Source organism: Trypanosoma melophagium (assembly GCF_022059095.1).
Source record: "Trypanosoma melophagium isolate St. Kilda chromosome Unknown ctg11segment0, whole genome shotgun sequence".
Taxonomy (NCBI): domain Eukaryota; phylum Euglenozoa; class Kinetoplastea; order Trypanosomatida; family Trypanosomatidae; genus Trypanosoma; species Trypanosoma melophagium.
The window spans coordinates 249,767-268,161 of NW_027125137.1; the positions used below are offsets into that span (position 1 = coordinate 249,767).

General features: G+C 43.0%; 8 protein-coding genes across 8 annotated transcripts; all 8 read left to right on the forward strand.

Annotated features, from left to right (window-relative positions):
• Window positions 1–1,683: 1,683 nt before the first annotated feature.
• On the forward strand, window positions 1,684–3,186 carry LSM04_002436 (uncharacterized protein; the record flags this gene model as incomplete). Its single annotated transcript, XM_067330483.1, has 1 exon — window positions 1,684–3,186. One exon carries the CDS (start codon window positions 1,684–1,686, stop codon window positions 3,184–3,186), a length of 1,503 nt encoding a protein of 500 aa, XP_067194485.1.
• Window positions 3,187–3,422: 236 nt separating this feature from the next.
• LSM04_003559 (uncharacterized protein) lies at window positions 3,423–6,491 on the forward strand (the record flags this gene model as incomplete). Its single annotated transcript, XM_067330484.1, has 1 exon — window positions 3,423–6,491. One exon carries the CDS (start codon window positions 3,423–3,425, stop codon window positions 6,489–6,491), a length of 3,069 nt encoding a protein of 1,022 aa, XP_067194528.1.
• Window positions 6,492–6,737: 246 nt separating this feature from the next.
• LSM04_006236 (uncharacterized protein) lies at window positions 6,738–7,580 on the forward strand (the record flags this gene model as incomplete). The annotated part of the gene is made up of 1 exon (XM_067330485.1): window positions 6,738–7,580. The coding sequence occupies one exon, from the start codon at window positions 6,738–6,740 to the stop codon at window positions 7,578–7,580; it is 843 nt and encodes a 280-aa protein (XP_067194579.1).
• A 778-nt stretch (window positions 7,581–8,358) lies between these two features.
• LSM04_006530 (uncharacterized protein) lies at window positions 8,359–9,177 on the forward strand (the record flags this gene model as incomplete). Its single annotated transcript, XM_067330486.1, has 1 exon — window positions 8,359–9,177. The coding sequence occupies one exon, from the start codon at window positions 8,359–8,361 to the stop codon at window positions 9,175–9,177; it is 819 nt and encodes a 272-aa protein (XP_067194588.1).
• A 451-nt stretch (window positions 9,178–9,628) lies between these two features.
• On the forward strand, window positions 9,629–10,165 carry LSM04_007233 (GINS subunit; the record flags this gene model as incomplete). The annotated part of the gene is made up of 1 exon (XM_067330487.1): window positions 9,629–10,165. One exon carries the CDS (start codon window positions 9,629–9,631, stop codon window positions 10,163–10,165), a length of 537 nt encoding a protein of 178 aa, XP_067194607.1.
• A 300-nt stretch (window positions 10,166–10,465) lies between these two features.
• Window positions 10,466–11,920, forward strand: LSM04_000482 (zinc finger protein; the record flags this gene model as incomplete). Its single annotated transcript, XM_067330488.1, has 1 exon — window positions 10,466–11,920. One exon carries the CDS (start codon window positions 10,466–10,468, stop codon window positions 11,918–11,920), a length of 1,455 nt encoding a protein of 484 aa, XP_067194453.1.
• A 1,079-nt stretch (window positions 11,921–12,999) lies between these two features.
• Window positions 13,000–13,428, forward strand: LSM04_007404 (uncharacterized protein; the record flags this gene model as incomplete). The annotated part of the gene is made up of 1 exon (XM_067330489.1): window positions 13,000–13,428. One exon carries the CDS (start codon window positions 13,000–13,002, stop codon window positions 13,426–13,428), a length of 429 nt encoding a protein of 142 aa, XP_067194612.1.
• A 1,042-nt stretch (window positions 13,429–14,470) lies between these two features.
• On the forward strand, window positions 14,471–15,480 carry LSM04_008874 (uncharacterized protein; the record flags this gene model as incomplete). Its single annotated transcript, XM_067330490.1, has 2 exons — window positions 14,471–15,012; window positions 15,357–15,480. 2 exons carry the CDS (start codon window positions 14,471–14,473, stop codon window positions 15,478–15,480), a joined length of 666 nt encoding a protein of 221 aa, XP_067194641.1.
• Between the last annotated feature and the right edge of the window lie 2,915 nt (window positions 15,481–18,395).

Here is an 18,395-nt window from a genome sequence, read left to right on the forward strand (position 1 = left end):
CCCTGGTGTGGCACGGAGGGCGAATAACTTCACTGGAGACATGTTGGTGCTGTATGTGCTTGCACGGCACCCATCCCACGGCTACAATTACTCTGCTGTACTGCTGGAGGAGGCTGCTCATTGGCATGATGTGGTGACACTGCTGATGAATGAGGGACGTCCAACAACAAGGAAAAAAATTGGTGCGGATGGGTTTTGGGGTACCGGGGCTGAGATTGGCATGAGCCGGAAAACGTACCTGTGGTTTGAGTTGGCACTACGACTGTTCCCGAATGTGAACTACATGGCAAAGGGAGACGATGACATGTTCCTGCGAGTACCGCAGTTCCTCGCTGATCTGCGCATCCTGCCACGCCGTGGGATTTACCGAGGAAAGGTTTGGCCAAATACGACCAGGGGATTCTACTTTACTTCCGGCTATTGCGTGACGCTGGCTAGGGATTTGCTGGAGCAGTTCGTGTCATACAAACCGCTGCAGCGCTTGGTGTACATGCCGTACAGCAAAGTCAATGAACCGCAAATTGAGGAACTGAATATAGATCCTGAAGACAAGCTTGTTAAACGCGTATTACTTGTGGAGTTGCGTCGCCTTCTTTCTTTTGTTTGCTGCGCCTTGTAGCTTTGACGGCACTTTTAATGTGCCTGGTCACTATTCCTTAACATGGATTTCTGTTGTTATTTAACAATCGCGTGAGGGTAGCTATGGGATGTTGATGGGAATGTCCGGTAGCGATATTATACATTATTCCAGGCTCCGAATGGTGCGTGGGCGGGGATATATTTATTTCTTTTGTTTGTACAACCATGAACATGGTACGCATAATGTCTGTGGTGTTGTTTTCAAAGTCCTTTTTTTCTTCTTTTTGCTTCTGGAATTCTCTAATGGAGGAAATTTGTGATTTTTTTGTTTTTTTTTCTCTTTTTATTAAGTTGTTACTTTGTTATGATTGCTTGTTGACGGGAATTACTGGGACTAATTTTATCGCTGTAGGTGAGCTACGACGAGGAGATGCATGTTGGGGTCAATTGTGGTTTTCTTGACTTATTTTTCCTCAATTTTTGCGTTGCGGAACGACGGTAAAAAAAATCTATTTTAGTGTTTTTTGTTTTTTCTTGAAGGTTGCTACATTGGTCTGGTTTAAATGTATTTGTTATTTGTTTGTTTTTCTTCTTTTTCCTATTTTTGGTCGTGTTTATTAGTATCTTTGCAGTTTTCTTGATATTTCTGTGTTTTGTGTTTCTTTTGTATCTTGTTTTGGTTTATTAGGTTTCCCTTCCTTCTTTGGGTTGTTATTATTCTGAGAAGTTTCACTCTACTGAGGCGTTTAGCATCCCTGTTTTTTCTCGTGTTAGGGTTACACTTCTCTAATACTCTATGTTCGTTTCGAAGGTCTTTAGGGTGTTACTTCCTTTTTAACTATTAACAGTAACAATGTTAATGTGGCAGTAGTAGTGGTAATAATAATAATGATAATAAAATAAATAATAGTTCCAGAAAAAAATAGAGATGAATATAGTACTTCTCCTGTATAATTCTTTTTTACATGTGTATTCCCACGTCGTGCTTTGACGTTTGCATATGCAACTCTCTCATTTCTCATTACTTTTTTAATTGACTTCCTTTCTCTTTCTGTATGTGTATATCTGCATTTCCATAAAAGCAAAACAAAACCTCCTTTAGCAATGATGTGGCGACGCTTTCTACGTACAGTATTTGAGCAACCATCCTGTGCGTATCGGTCTCTTGTACACATTCCCCAGAGTGGTACTGTAGATGAACATGTACCTCTTGTGAAGAGTGGAATTCGTTCACTTCCACAACAACAGCAACAACGTCCAGTGCGTATGGCCGCACGAACAAATGTGGAGGACGACTCGCCCCATATGAAGATGGAGACAACGGGGGTATCTATCGGAGTACAGCAGGATGTTGCGTTCAAACAACACCAAAGCTTACGGTCTAGTTCTGAAAAAGCAAAAGATACAAAACCACAACAACAACAACAAGAGCAAAAAATGGAGATGGCCGTACATGATCCTGCAACGGTGGTAATACTGGACTCACGTAGACGAAAGTTGCATCTTAGTCCTGTGCAGCGTGAACTCATTTGGAATGCACGCAGACGGGAGTATCAGCAGTTGTTGGTGCGTATCGTGACTTGTCTAGAGTCCCATCTTGCACCTATTGAGAAGTGTTACGCCCTTTTGGTCCTTCATGAAGAAGTAATACTGAAGCGTATTCGACTTCGTGTAGACACTTATGAGGATATCTTTCATGTATTCTATGCTGTGGCGACACTCGGCACATCGGCCCCTGCATTAGCAGAAGAGGAAGTTGTAGATCGTCATCTCACATCATCCGCAAGTCTTCTACCGGCGGAGTTTTCAAATTCTACTGTGGCAGCCTCCTCACTTCTTGCAGGACCATTGTTGCAGAGTCTCTGGTCCATGTATCGCTACATGATAGATAGTGGAACCAATCCAACACCTCGTGTTGTGCAGTATGTGATGGGTATTCTGGAACGTTATACTAAAAAGGATGCCATTGTAGAGGCACGAGCACACTCTCTCATGATGGACCTTGACCGCTTTCACCTCACCCCAACAGAGTACACCATCGCTGCCTATATTGGGGTTTGTGACTGGAATGGTGTAATGCATTTAGCAGTCTCACGTGTGACGGACTACCGTACACGACACGAACGTCAGGCCTCAGCAGGTATTTACGCCCGTTTACTCTTTGGTTTGATACACAATCATCAGTATGATGAGGCACTCTCCTGTATGACGACAGTTGATAGTGTTGCTATAACACCGCATCTTCTTAATGCTTTTTTGAATACCGCTCGCCACTCCCGCGATCCACTTTCTGCCTTTACACTGTATAAAAGTGTGATGGGGCGGCAAGGGAGCGGTATAGCCCCAAACTCACATACTATATCTATATTGTTAGAATCTATGCGGTCTACAGGGTGCTATGATGAGATTGACTTTCTCCTGCGTGAAATGAGACGATTCCGTGCAAAGGGTAACAGTAGAACTCTAAATAAACTTCTGGAAATACTTTTAAAATTGGGACGCAATAAAGAAGCTATTGCACTTTTTAAAACCATGGAGAATAAGGGTGTGGTGGTATTTGATGAGTTTCGACGAGAGTGTGCAGAGAAACTCTCCACTTTTTCTTAATGCTGATCAAGGTGAAACAAATAGTGTGGTGCAGTACAATGGGATAAATGTGGTAGTTTGATTCAAATGTTATTTTATTTTATCATAGGTAGGCGAGTTTGTTTGTTTTTTCCTTTGATTTGTCCCTCTCAATTACCTATATTTTTCTTTATTCTAATAACCTGTTTTCTTTTCTCCCTTTCTCCTTCTTTATTTTTTGTTTTATTTTTATTGTAGGGTGGAAGTCATCCAAAGAAATGCAGTGGAGTTCAGAAGAACATAATGCTCTCCTGCAATTCTTGAGTAATGTGACCTCCTCTGATCCTGCAGTACAGGAAGAAAATATCTCGCAATTGCACCGCTTGCAGACTTGGAGTGCGGCACCATACGCCATATTGGATGTGTTATGCCATGAAAACTATACTCTTTCAACCCGTCAAGCCGCTGTTTTAATTCTCAAACAACTTCTACAAATGAATCCAGAGTTTGTTCATGCATTAGATGTTGGGGCAGTGGAATCATCTCTCTTGGGAGCTCTCGCAGATCCAATTCCCGCTGTACGTGTGGGCGCTAGTCTTGTGGTGGCTGCCATTGTAAGTGAAGGTGGTCTTCTTCACAAGTGGCCCATGTTACTTCATACACTGCATCAACGTTCCTCCAATATTCTTCTTGTGCAATGTCATGAGGCGAAAGATACAGAAGACTTTTCTGCTATCGCGATGCTTCTAATTGGGTTGTCCACGTGTACAAGGATTCTCTTTGAGGAGTGTAGTACGATACTTTCTCAACTTGTTACCACTAATGAAGAAACATGTAAATGTCTTAGTGAGGTTCTCGGTCATTTATTGCATGCTACCTCAATTCTTCTGCATAAAACAACTTCTGCTATTCCTGCTGCTGAATCGGTTATTGAGGCTGTGTCAAGCTGTTTTACAGAGGATGTTTTTTCACTCCATGAGAATAGTAATAAGGATTTAGATACTTCTTCAGAAGGAGGAAATGAAACTGAGCACTCTGGAAACCATGATTTGCTCCGTTACGTAGTATCCGTTCATAAGGCTTCATGCCTCCTCATTGAAGAACTCTCTGATGGTTTGGTTGATACAGGACTTGGGCCTGTGGTTTTAGGCTATATGAATATAACACTTCAGTGGAACTCTTTTGGAAGTTCTTATACAACACGTGCTGTAGCTGCTGTTCTGCCGCAAGTATTCCTCTATATGACGAATACTAACGAGCAAAATCTTGTTATTTGTCTCGATTTCATCAATCATCTCGCCCAGCATGAGGAAGGTGGAAGGTTGGTACTGTCAAGTTTAGCTTCAGAAGCAGCAACCGCTATCTTTCGCTGTAGTTTGTTGCCACCCTCGATGTTTCTCTATAGTCCTTCATTGGAACAAACAACACACATTCCAGATGATGAGACCACCATCCGTGCCTTCGTACAGAATCAACAAGCAACACTGGCATTAATGGATGAATATGATGATAATAGTTATGATTATGATGGTAATGAAAAAAGTAATAATAATGATTCCGATAATGAAGACTCTGTTACATCGGTTAGGCCAGCCCTAATAGAGCTATTGAATGTCATGAGTTGCACTTGCCGTGAGGATATTCTTGTACATCTCATGCCAAAACTCTTCTCTGTATTAACATCTGAGTCACCTGGTGTGGATGCGTCCATGCAATTTGTAGAAACTGCCTTATTTCTATTCTCAGAATTGGTGGAGGAACTTTTTGATGATCTTGATACTAACTTCGTCGTGCGTGTCGTACAAAACTGCTGGGTTACTTTAGCTACAGGTTCTTCTTCACCGTATTATATCCGCTATCAAGCTGTTCGATGTCTAGCACGGGTTGCAAGTGGATTTGCAGGGAGTTCACAAGGTTCATCTGCTATAATGGAAGTTTTTTCCCCAGCAAGAGTTATGCAACTTCTCACGGATGTTGTTGCCAATGATGGTAATAAGCAGGTTCAGGTGGAAGCTATTCAATCTATCACTACTGTTATGCTATCCTCACTAGAGGATTGTCGTAGGAATAACACTTCAGAAGGTTCAGAATGTTTCTCATCTGTTTTACAGATACTGTTATCCATATTTCCACGCATGCAACTGGGTGCACGAACAGTAATGTATCGCTCCATCTCAAGAATTTTCCCTATGGCGTTGGATACTCCTTCTCTTATTGATGAAACCACCGTTATGCGCTCTATTACAGTGCTTGGGAGTTATGGTCAACAGCTCACTTCTGTATTTCTTCCAAACGCATCACATATAGCTTCTTTATCTTCTGCAGTGGAACTTGTATCACTTCTAAACGCTCTTGTAGATGTTGTTTCCAATGCTGGCACAATGGTTATATCACAAACCCTTACCCCTTTGGTATCGTTCGCTACTATGGTGATAAGTTGTTGCAATGATGAATCCACCTCTTACGCATCTCCCGTTTCCTCTTCGGCGTTAAGTGTATATGGGAGTGATGCCGCTACACTTGTTTTTGACATGCTTGATGCCTGTTGTGATGCTGTACTGAGTGAGCAAGAAATGCTCTCTCACACAGAGGCCGCCATGCATGGGAAGAAACTATTGTATGAAGTAATGTTAAAATACTTGGAAGGAACCCCACAATTCCATGTGGTGGACCTTTGCTTTCAAATAATGGAACACCAGCCAACAGAGGTTGAACTACGGCGCTCCTGTTTGGCATTTTTAACCGGTGTTCTGCGTTTCTGTGATGATTGCACTATTCTCTGTAGAATTTATCATATCTGCATGAATGAAGTTATTCGTACCCCTGTAGCAGAAAAATCCATTAGTAATGCTTTTCTTTGTCTTTCGCAGATATTTTTTCGCCTCATCCTTTCAAGTTCTGAGGGAAAAAATTATTTCTTTCATAACTCTCTCTCAGAGGAGAAACTAAGTACTTTGGTGAAAATCTTAAGTCACTCTCTTTCCACAGCTCATATACGGAAGCCCACAAATATGAAGATCAATGCTTTCAGTTGCGCTACAACTTTGGCTGCCCTTTATCCAAATGCCTTTTTACACTCTGAGAAGACACCTTCAATATGTCGTACTATCCTTGATAATGCTGCTTTGTGTCTCCCTCGTATGGAAAAAGATGTGGGAGACCAGTTTCGAGTATTAATCATTCTCCCATTGCTGTTATGCAGAGAGGAGCAGCAAGAACTGCTTCAGTTGCAGCAGCTTCCAGCAATGGTAGGGATTTTAAAAGTGGTGCGAAAATTTATAGCAAAGGCTCCCGTAGAACTTGTAAATGAAGTGAAAAAGCAGTGGATACCTTTGATGGAACTTTAATTACTTTTAATTTTTTTTCTTTTTCTATATATATATATATATATACAATCTGATCTGTGTGACTCTAACAGTAGTTCTCATTCTTAATAATGACTCTCTCTTTTTTTCCTCTTTCTTTTTTTTATTTTTTGCTTTGCTTTTTCTGTTTCTCTCTATCACTATCAATATATATATATGAACTCATTATATCGTATCTTTCATGGGAAACAAAGAATTAGGAGTACACTACCTTCACTAAAAAAATTAATGAAACCAGCAACTCCAAACCCTCCCCAGACAACGTGCGATGCGACGTCTAAGGGGTATCATGTATGCGAGTGCTATGGCCACACACAGGATCTGCCAGAGTACAAAAAACTCGCCGTTCCACGCACACTTCAAGGATTTCATGCCAAGGAAGGTAATGGTTGCCCGTGTATTCCAAAGACGAAGGAGAAAAGTATGAATACTCTATACTGCAGCAGCAATCCTGCCACTTGCAACAGAGTGAAACCGAAGGAAACATACCGGGCATACAGTCCTGGAGGGCACAAGGTATATAAAGCGGATGAAATTCCCGGAGACTCCACCGCCGTACGTGATCCAGCTACAGGTACTCGTTTGGCATTTCCAAACTCACGCAACTATGGTGGAACGGCAACGCAGCGTAAGTTTCCGGCTATTGGGGATGCAAAACAAAAGACGAAAGATGAGAAACGTTATGAGCGGATGCAGAATCGTAAGGAGTTTCTCAAGGCTGTCCTTCGTGATGAGATACGTGATCGCCTTGACGCTGAGGCGGAACTTGATTCACTGGAGCATGAACTTGGACTTCGTGGTAGTCTTCACGCGCAAATGTTAACGTATGCTGCCACTAAAGATTCTCAAAAACGTGGTGTTGATGATGATGATAATGAGATAAAAACAGTGGCTGAACAATATGACGAGATGTTGGATGAACTACGATATGTAGCAAAACAGCCTGTGGGGTCAAAGGTAAACATCATACGTCTTCATTACCTAATTGAGGAACAGGAAAGACTAAAACACCTGCGTGAACAAGAGAAAAAGAAGCAAACTTTGTCCTGCCTCAAAACGACAAGGTTTTAAACCAAAAATGGAATAGCAAAGAAAGGAAAAGATGTATTTTTTTTTTTTTTGTAGTATCAGAATTTAGGTACTTTGTAACTATATACCTTTCTCTACATATTTGCTAATCTTTTTTTACTTCTTTTATTATCATACACACACACACTCTCTCTCTCTGGGATCACTTTTTTTTGATGAGAATTGTATTGATATTGTTCTTGGTGTTGTTGTTGTTGTTGTTTTTTGACTTTCTTTTCCATTCTGTAATGGAGGGGATGTGCATATTTTGGTACCCATTATCATTGGTATCTCTTTTTTGTCATTATATGCGATGTACTAGTGGACATCACCCTTCCCATATCAGGTGGAGAACTGGAAATGTAAAACATGAAAATAGCACGCTATATGATGTAATTGGCACCTATGGTATGATTTTTTTTTTACTTTTGATACCTATTGTAGTATTCATTCTACATAATCCTCATATTTGTTATCCTTCTTCCTGTTGTTGTTGTTGTTGTTGTTGTTGTTGTTGTTGTTATTTTCTTTTATACTTGTGTATCCTCTTGTTTACCATCTCCCTTTGACCGATCTTTTTTGCTCACTTTCTTTATTTAATTATTTTGTTTTTTACTAAATATCGATATTTTATTATTATTGCATAGTTACACATTTGCATTATAGGCAAAAGGTGGTAAGCCTGATAACTCAGGAAAGGAAATAATATATATATATATACATATATACATATATACATATTGGTCTGCAAGGGTATCGAAACAAAAAAAAAGAAAAAGCAATGGTCAAAAACACCGGTAAAGAAACTATGAATCCCACAGGAACTGCAATGGCCCCGCTGCAGGGTTCATACGGCGCGGCATCGCGGCATCACAAAAAGTATCATCAGTGTGATTGTTATGGCCACACAGAGGGACTTCCAAACTATAAAGTACTGGCGCAGCCGCGAACGAATAATTACTACTGCGCCACTGGTGGATGTCCGTGTATTCCCCGCGCCGTAGCGCATCCAGGCAGTTGGCGTCTCAAAGCCTCGCAACTTCGATCCGCCACACATACACTCGGTGTGGGTTGTACAAAAAAGCGTCCTGGTAAAACATGTTGTGTGCATGCTGGTGAAACATACGGATGGAAGCCTGGTCCACATACCGTTCTCGCAAAGAATACAGCCGCTTCTGGTCTTTGTGATACATTTGGTAATATGGCTTTTAAGAGTCGTACTGGGCTACGAGAAAATGTCAGTGATGTGAGTAGCGTCTGTACGCAAAAGCTAGAGGACCTTGAAGCATTGATTCTCGAAGAACACGAGGCACGACGCAATGTTGAAATGGATGTGGATGAACTAAAAGATATTCAAGAAAAGGGAACTCAAGATCTCTATAAACAGGAATTTGAGAATGAAAAGAAGCGAAAGTTGGCAGCGATGGCTACAGAGACACAGTTCAATGACCTTATGCGTGAGATACGTGCTATTGTGAAGAGGCCTCTTAATCAAATCAATATGGATATTCTCCGAAGTGTGGTGGAGCGCCAAGAGCGGTTGATGCGGCTACGCGCAGCTAAAGCACATGAAGACTATCCACCAATTCTTGACCATTAAGGATTTTTACCTTTATCTGGTTTGTATCAAGGTTGATGTAAGAGCTTGCTATGAAATCACCTCCAATACCCATATCACTGTTTTGCATATATATATATATATATATATATATTCTGTAGGAACTAATGTTAAATTTTCTTTATGTACAAACTGTTTCTGATAATGGATGTATTAAAATCATCGTGTGGTTGATCTTCATTTCTCTCTTCATACTGCATACCATTACGAAAATGTACACATGCAAAAAAAGGAAAGAGAAATAAAGTGAGAGATGTAAAATCTATGTTTTGGTAGTGGCATTTTCTTGTTCTTCTCTTTTTGTACTTCTATTTAGTGAGATTGTCTTCAATGGATGTATATATACATATCCTCTATCTTTTTATAATTTATTCGTATATCTTCTTTTTCTTTTTCATTCAAGTCTAGACAGAAAGGTAGTAGTTATATTCGTATGATTAAGAGCTACTTTGACTTATCTGATATTCTGGCCAATGAAGAGACTGTCCCTGTTACTTTCTTAGTGCCTTCATTTAGTCTGGGGAAAGAAATTAATGTACGCACCAATGAGGGTGAGGCTCTTGGAGAAGTGAAGGCAGGCAGTGTCTCTACAATTCCCATGTGGGCTGCTGTGGCATTACGCGAAGGTGGATATCTTATTCCTCAGGTACCACCACGGTATACAACATCTGTATTTCGTGAATTCAAGACAGACCCTCTTGCAGCCAGTCTTCATGCAAAATCTCCGTACTTTTATGAGTCTGGTCTTCTTCTTTCTGCTATGCTACCTACAAATGAAGCTAATCGACTTGCAGCGCAGCTTTTTAGATTATATCAGCTAAGGTATCTTAAAGTTATTCACGCAGCCTCAAAGAGAGGTCTTGATTTGACAGACGTAAGAGAAAAATTATGCGAGAGTGAGCGCTATTTATTAGACACGCTACTTCGTGGTATGGAGGATGAACGTCAATGGCATCGTAGTATATTTTAAAGAGGCAAACAATAAAACAAAAAAATAAGATATTTTAGATCACCTTAATTCCTATCCTTGTTTTTTTTTTCTTTTGTATACCTATGAGGTTTTTTCTTACATGAATTATATCTTTATACTTGTTTGTTTACTTTGTTTTGTTTTGTGTAATGCCTTCTTGTATTCATAAACACACTCATTCACTCTCACTGTCTCCCTATCTCTATCTCTTTGAACATAAATAAATAAATAAATATATATATATATATACTGTTTATCTTTGTTTTTTTTTGTATGAAACCTTCTTAAAACAGGAGTACTATGGCTAGTGACGGAAGAGTTTCTGGAGATGAAAGCCATGTGGTGACAGAGGCGGCTATGGAAAAAACTGTGAACACTTCTACCGTGCTTCGTTATCCCTTCCAAATAATGGAACTTGGGTGGTTGATAGAGTACATTGACACATGTTTGTCCAAGGAGGAGCGTTGGGCGGCTGCAATGCGCATTATTAACTGTTTAATGGCTTTTGCATTAATAAATGAAGATCCCTTTTTAGAGCAAGCTGCTTTTCAATTCTACGATACCGTAACTGAAAAGAGTAATAAAAAGATTTGGCCGAAACGTACTCATGATGTAAATGTCACTTTTGAAGCTGCTTATTCTGCCTTTGAGACAGCTTGTGTTATAGGCAAGTGTCCTCATCTTGATTCAAGAAAGAGAGTTGCTCTCCTTAAAGTACGTGAGGGTGTTATTAAAAAAATTGAAAAGTCATTGGATAATACTTCAATTAATGCTGATACTACAAGATCGAAGGATATTTTAAATGCTTCTCTCTCTAGTATGCAAGCACTTAGACAATCACCTGATTCATCTCTAGCATTTGATGCTGTAATGGAATCTTTAAAATCACTTTTTTTCTCTTTTATCCCGTGTTTGGGTCTTTACAGTATGATGCATGGATCTGGTACTAAAAATAATATCTACGTATGCAATGAACGTTGTCCTTGCCTCGCTAAACTCCAAACAACATATACCCTCTTTATAAGAGGTGTTGAAAAAACGAAAATTATTGATTGTTTACTCATGATGGCAGTGAAAGAAGATGATGATTTAGTAACCAAGATAGTGGAAGAATTATTTACTCGATTCGATTGCCGTATTCCACTTCTCGAAAAACCCATTAGACGAATTCATAATGGTACATTCTTCATAGTAAGAATGGCATTATTTGATGCCTTTCACCGTGTTAAAATTCTTTTAGCACATCTTCGAGCATCTCCTGTAACTCTTATTCCTCTTATGGATAACATCATCCTTACATTGTCTATTACTCGAAGAGAAATGAAGGGTATTAAGGGATTAAGTGATCATCTCTCCTTAGTAGACCGAGCCTTGGCAACAGCAGACAGTATTTATTCAAAATTGGGAACTGATAAGTCATATCAAGGTCTTAATGCGTTAAAAGAAGAAATAAATCGTATTTTTGATCTTTTGTCTGCCTCTGAGTTTCATTTAGCATCACATAGCCGAGATCCATTGGTTGGTAAAGGGGCTAATTTAATGTGTGGCAACCCTAACTGTCCAGGAAAGGTTAAAGAAATGTTGAAGTGTAGTGGATGTCGTGTAACATTTTACTGCAACGTTGAGTGTCAAAGAGAAGATTGGAAAACCCACCGCCTCCTGTGCAATGAGATGCGTTCCCGCAAAATTGCGCCAACACCTATCGAAGTGGTGGAATGTCCAGTACAAACAATTAAAGCCGCAGCTCTAGTTTAAGAAGAAAATCCTTGAATCATAGCAAAAATAAAAAGAAAGAAAGAAAGAAAGAAAAAGGGAAGAGTGTGATATTTATAATTAATTATTGTTGAAATAATGAAACCAGAAGAAAAAAAAACTCTAAAGGAAATTTTGGCAAACAATTGGAGAATGAAACATGAGAAATGTGAAAAATGAAAACCAATCCAATATGAGTCACATTTTCTTTTTTTCATTTTTTTTTTAACTGCATTTTTCTTCACTCTTTAGATAGATATGGGTAGGGTCTGTATTCGTTCTCTTTGCTATTGTTTCCTATTGTATTATTCTTTTTGTTTTCTCTTTTCTGGGATTAGGTTTCTCTTATTGTTTTGTTAAATAAAAGATCTACTTAGCGGCTTGCGCATTTACGGATAAAGATTTTTTTATATAATGAAAATTATCTAATTATTATGATTTTGTTATTATCATTGTGCGTTATGGCCATTTCAACCGTAGCGATGGTCGTCTAGTGGTTAGGACATTCGCCTCACACGCGAGAGATCGCGGGTTCGATCCCCGCCCGTCGTATGTTTTCTTCTTACCCCTTTTTTCCCCATCCCCAACGGAAAAACGGGTTTCAGTGCTACAAATAAAAGGAGGAAAGAGTTACCATTACCATTATTGTTATTGCAATTATTGTCTTCCCAAGGCGTTCCGGGACAACCTGGTTTTTTCCTTTTTGTTGTTTTTGTTTTTTTTGGGGGGGTTTTCTGGCCGCGGCGCGCGTTGGGTTTGGCGGAGCTGCCTCGAAAAAAAGGGGAACCTGGGGGATATTTTTGTTCCCCCATCCAGCCGCCCTATTTCTGTTTTTTTTTATTGTTATTATTCCCTTTGTTTCTCTGGGTTGCTATTTTCAGTTTAGCCTTCTGGAAGGGAAAAAAAAAAACCCGCAAAGAGGATCAACAGCGGGGCGAGCCTGGGGAAAAAGGGCGAAAAACGGCGACGCCGGCGGGCGCACGCGAACAACGGAAGAAAAAAAGGAGAAGCGGCCCGCACACACCAAAAGCGAACCAGACAGAACCCCCGCCCCGCGCGCCGCGGAGTTCCGAAAAAAAAAAATGAAGAACCAGAAGGGGGGCGCCGCCTCCCTGGAAGGCTTTCTGCGGGCGCTCCGGGGCCTTCCTCGTAAAAAAGGGGGTCCGGAAAGGCCGACCCCCGCTGAAGGGGCCCACCCGTTCCAAACGAGCCTTCCGACCGCCGAAGGGTCCGCCGGCCAGCACGAGGGAAGGGCCCGAAGAAACGGGGAAAGGGGCGGGAAGAAACCCTCGGACGGCATCGACCCGACCCAGGCCCCCAACTTTGCCGAACCCCCCCGCGTCGGAGAAAGGTACGGAATGACGGACGCCCCCAAAATGGGGAATGGGACGGGGGCCGCGGGGCCTCGCCAGGAGAATGTGGGGAGAAAGCGCGGCAGGGAGAGCCATGTTTGGGGTGCGTGGCGCCCTTCCCCCCCGGAACCCGCCATGCGAGGACAACAAAAAAGGTAGAAAAACCACCCGAAGACAGAAAACAAAGAAAAACAAAAGATGTGCACAAAACGTGGTACGCGCCAGGAACGGACATTATCGAGTATGAAGAGCCCGCGTGCTCCAGAGAAAATTTTGCAAGGAAACCTTATCTTTTTTTTATTTTTATTTTATTTTTTGCAAAACGGGAGCCCCGGCGCTGCAAACCAACCAACGCAAGAACACCGCGCCCCTTTTATTTCTTTTTCATTTTCAAATTTTTAAAGGATAGACGTCCCAGACCGAGGCGGTGTGTGGAGGGGATTTGGGAAAATTGGGGGGAAACCCTCGCCGCCACCCCTTGGGCGTTCCCCCTCCTCCCCAACGGCCGCCGCCGCAGGAGCGCCCCCTTCTGTCGTTTTTTTCCTTTCGGCGAAACAAAGGAGCCAGCGCCACAAGCAAAACGAAGGGAAAAAAAAGAGACCCCGCCCCTCGCCTGCTGCCTCCGTTTTTTTTTTTCGTTTTTAGTGGGGCGTTGCCGCGGCGCTTTCGCCCTATAAGGGAAAGGCCTTCGCCTGAGAAGGGGCGGTTTTGCATTTCCATATGGCGTGTCGAGGTTTCTCCGGGCTTTCTTGGCGCCGCGGTGGGCGGGCAAACTTTAGGCAGAGAGAGCTGATGGTAAAATATATGTTCGTTTTTACACTCAAATACAAAATCCGGTGACCCCGGGCAAAGGCAGCCGTATAAGCCCCACCGCGCCGATCAATTTTTTTTGAATTGAACACCTACAAACCCTCCGAGATAATCGAACGAGATGTTCCCCCAGCGAATTTCCAGAGAGAGACCCCTATCCAAGCCACGGCGTTCTTAGAGACGATGCGCTAAAACTATAAAACCAAATGAAGGCGCGGCTCCGGTCCTATAAAGTGGGACTTGGCACACTTGGCCGCGCCGTTTCGGTTTGGGGATGGTGGGGGAAACGCCGGCCCAACCGCATTCCGCAGGCGACCCCGAGTGACAATTTCTATGCTGGGTTTTTCCGCGGCTTGGCGATTCGTTTGCTTCTGCGTTCTGCGGGCTGTTTATGGGACGCTTTCTTGGCCCGACCGCCCCGTCCCAATCCCAAAACTGCGCCGAACGGGCGAAAAACACAAAGACAACCACCCCACGCATGATCCCAGAGAAAAGCACCGAGCGCACGCCCCGGGGCTTTGGTGTTTTTTTTCCCTTCTTGGTTTCCAAATGGCGTTTTTTTTGTGGTGGGCTGGAGCGTTTTCGACTTTATGCGGGTTTGGTGTCTGCAAAGGCCCGCCCTTGCTGCAAGGATTTCATTTTTTGTCGCGCCTTTTGGGGGAAGCAGTTCCATTCTTTAACAGGACCGCCTTGGAGGTTATGCTTTCAACCCACTTGTGCCGCAGTGATCCCTGGAGCAATTCTTGGTAAAGGAAAACCATTGGGAGCCACGCGCCGCAGGATCACACACATTGTCTTCGGCGTTGCTCTGCTGGCCTGTGAAAATGGCCTTTTATCAGGGTATCTGGCATTTGTTCTATCAATCCCAATGGCGTTAAGCAAGTTTAATATCCCTATCTTTATTTCTGTTTTGGTTGTGCTTGGTGTTGCGCCGTCTTTGCGGCAAATGTTGTTTTCTTATTATGGGCCGCGCCCCTGGTTTGCCACCGCCCGCAATAAATAAAGGTCCAAAAAAAAAACGTGACGGAAAGTCGGCCCATGTGGCTTTCTTCAAGCCCATTCTCATAGAGAGTATGCGTTTGTTTCAACTTCAAGTTTTTTTTTTTTTTTGCTCCCGCCATTGGGCGCCAACCCAGGGGAAAGAAAACACCACGGCAAAGCGCAACGGACCCAAAGAAACAAAACCCACCAGAACCGAAAGAGAAACGAACAAAGACAAATGGTTATTGGCACCCGGCCCCCTTGGGAAATCTTTGGCGTTAGCGGGCACCCTCAAGACGGGCAAACGCCAAACACCCACCCACCGAAGGGCCGCATAAGGGGCACGGGGCTGGGAAGGCCGCTGCGGACCCTCAGCTTTCGCCAAGCGCCTTCGCCAAAAAAACCATTAGTCGTGCTTAAAGATTTTTTGCGGAGAGCACAAGCGTGCCGCAGATAGATAATCCTCGAGGGGAGGCTGGACGCACGTTGGTCGAGCGAACAGAAACACGCAGGGAGTGAAAGAGAGTTGTGTGTAAATATCCATTTGCTTCTTGCGTATTGTTTGAATACTGTGTGAACGTTTCTGCTTTCTTTTCTTTTCAACTTTTTTTGTATTTATGCAATTAAATAAGTCTGCACACCTCCAGCTCCTCCAATGGGGGACTCGACGCGCTCAGAACTCAAAAGAGAGTTTTGAAAAGGAAGTTATAGGATGACGGAAGAATATTTTTCCCATCTATCCGTAAGATCGCAAAATGCTTCACTGGCGATAAGCTCAACAGATTCCTCAAACTATGGAACGAGACTTATCAAGAAGGCAACACAACGATGATGGGATTCCTTACGAAAACTGTGTTGGAGGCTTCCCTGATGCAGGGCAACCAAAGCAACACATTGGACGCCAGGGCCAAACAGATATTGAACGACAGACTACAAGACTTTCTGGCGCAGCAACAAGATCGCACATTGTTCTCGCCAAAACATGAAAGCACGCAATGGTACGGAATTCCCAGAGAAAACATTCCGCCACTCACGAAGACAATGAAAGTAGTGAAGAGGTAGAGGAAACGTGCATTGACAAGGCCGCAATTGGGTCGCCAAACACCAACGGAGGTGACGGTAGACCACGAAACGTCCTCTGCAAAAGACCGCGATTATGGTCTACAATGCCTGGAAACACTCTTCTTAAACGGTAAAAAAGAACACGAAGTCCATGTTTACACAACTGTAGGCCCGTTAAAACGCCCATGGGCAACGGATTGCCCCGATGGATATGGGCGACGCTCAGAGACAGTCTGGCCAACTAAACGGCCATGGTGGAGGAGTTACAGGACATGCAACACCAGCGCATGAACTCACAGACTCCGATAACGTACACCAAAACGCAGAGCCACAGGGACAAGCCAACGATATGAGGAGACAAACACAGGAGGACGCAAGGGATGCGGAAGTCCCTTTTGCGACGAAACAAGCAGACCAGTACAGAGAAGGTGGAGAATATACGAATCACGAGTTCGACGAATCCCACCCATAAAACTAGTATCACCCCGTCGGAAAGTTAACAGCACTAAAACCGACGTGTGAAATAGCGAATGTTCTGTGGTGTACCTTTAAAGAGAGCCCAACACCCAAATATTGACACATGGAGGAGACTTTACGACAAGGAAATACGTCCACTATCGTACAGGAAGACAACGTTTTCCAGAAGTGTTTACCGAGGCAGTCGGTTATACCGTGCGACGCCCTCCCACGTACGACGCGAGCTCAGGCGAAGGAAATAGATCATATTTTCCCAGGAAAAAGAGTGTGACTACCTATTATTTTCCATATTTATTCGCCACCACTGGATTGCGGGAATCTTCAGTGCGGTAGAGAGCGATAAACTGCGTCTGTTTTCAATCCACTACTCAGCACCGACTCCAATGGTGGAACGGGGCCTGGCACACGCCATCCAATCATGATGGCCACACAGTGACATTAGAGGGAATTGTGTACGACAAGAACGACAGCGAGGATTGCCGCAGCGGTTACGCCCCTACCCAAAAGAGGTAGAAGAAAGCAACACGAAGCCACCAAAGGATAATTTTATATCAGCCATGAAGCACATTTTGCTCGACAGAAACACGATGGTCATGTAAACGAGCGAGCTTCTAGGCGGTGGTGATAAGGACACGGAAACGGCAACTCATGTTTACGTTCATTCTACAGTCCCAGTTGACAAACCGCAATGCAGGCAGCACACCGTTTCCGAACGCCATGCACCCACGAAGCCACCGACAGTGGTGAGACACGAAGAGGCACAAAAAGCACACAGGATACTCGCGGAAGAGTGCCCACACGCAGCCCTGTTCATCGTGATGATATGGTGCAGTGAGGCGCGGACGGTAGACATTGGATCCCTCCAACGCGGAGGATGTACGAGTCGAATAGACTGCGAATGCATATCAAGCATTTTTACATTTCTTTATAAAAGAAAACTATGAATGAAAAATTTTACATCTGCGACGTAGTAACGCAGAAAAGGAACACACAACGGATGGCCCATTAAATAATAATGATGAGGCGACAAGGAATGAAAATGTAGCATCACATATCAGTAATCCTTCGAAAAACATCTGACCATCAGACACGTCAAACTAATAGACGTCATATCCCTTTGTTGAACATAACGCAAAGATATTTCAAAACAACTATGGAGACGGAATTACCTTTACATATATCGCGCTTCAATACAGAAGGCATAAACTTATTCGCAGCCGAAATTATAGCTGCTATGTCTGATTTTACAGGAATATTTTGAACGACAACGGAATTTATTAATGCAAAAAATACTTGGAATTTTATCTCTGTGGAATCTTATGAAGGTTATGAAGCTAATGAGAAAATTTCACATTTATCGTTGAGGACTACTCTTGTATTTCTTTCTGATCAAGCCAAGATCATCCTCTGAATTATAGGTGTTTTGTAACGTGTTTACGTGGTTCACTTTACAAAGATTAGTTTTTACTATTTATTAAATAATGGGCCATGAGGTATAGCAAAGGAACTCAGTTTCGCGGCCCGTACCATGAAGGGGCTATGCGGCCACGAGAGGACGCGTCTGTCCTCCGACACTCCTTTAGCCAGCGTCTCCAACATCAGTGACCGTTCCCAGGACGTTGCAGCACTCCGGAACAGGGTGCACCAGGCAATGCGGAGCGACTAACCGCTACACGCCCTTCCGTCATTACGGAAAGGAGCGACACGAAGCCTGGCCACGCAAGGAATGTCGGAGGAGCACCTCATTGCACACGAAGGGGCATACCCGCATCGATACATTGCGATGGTATCTGGGT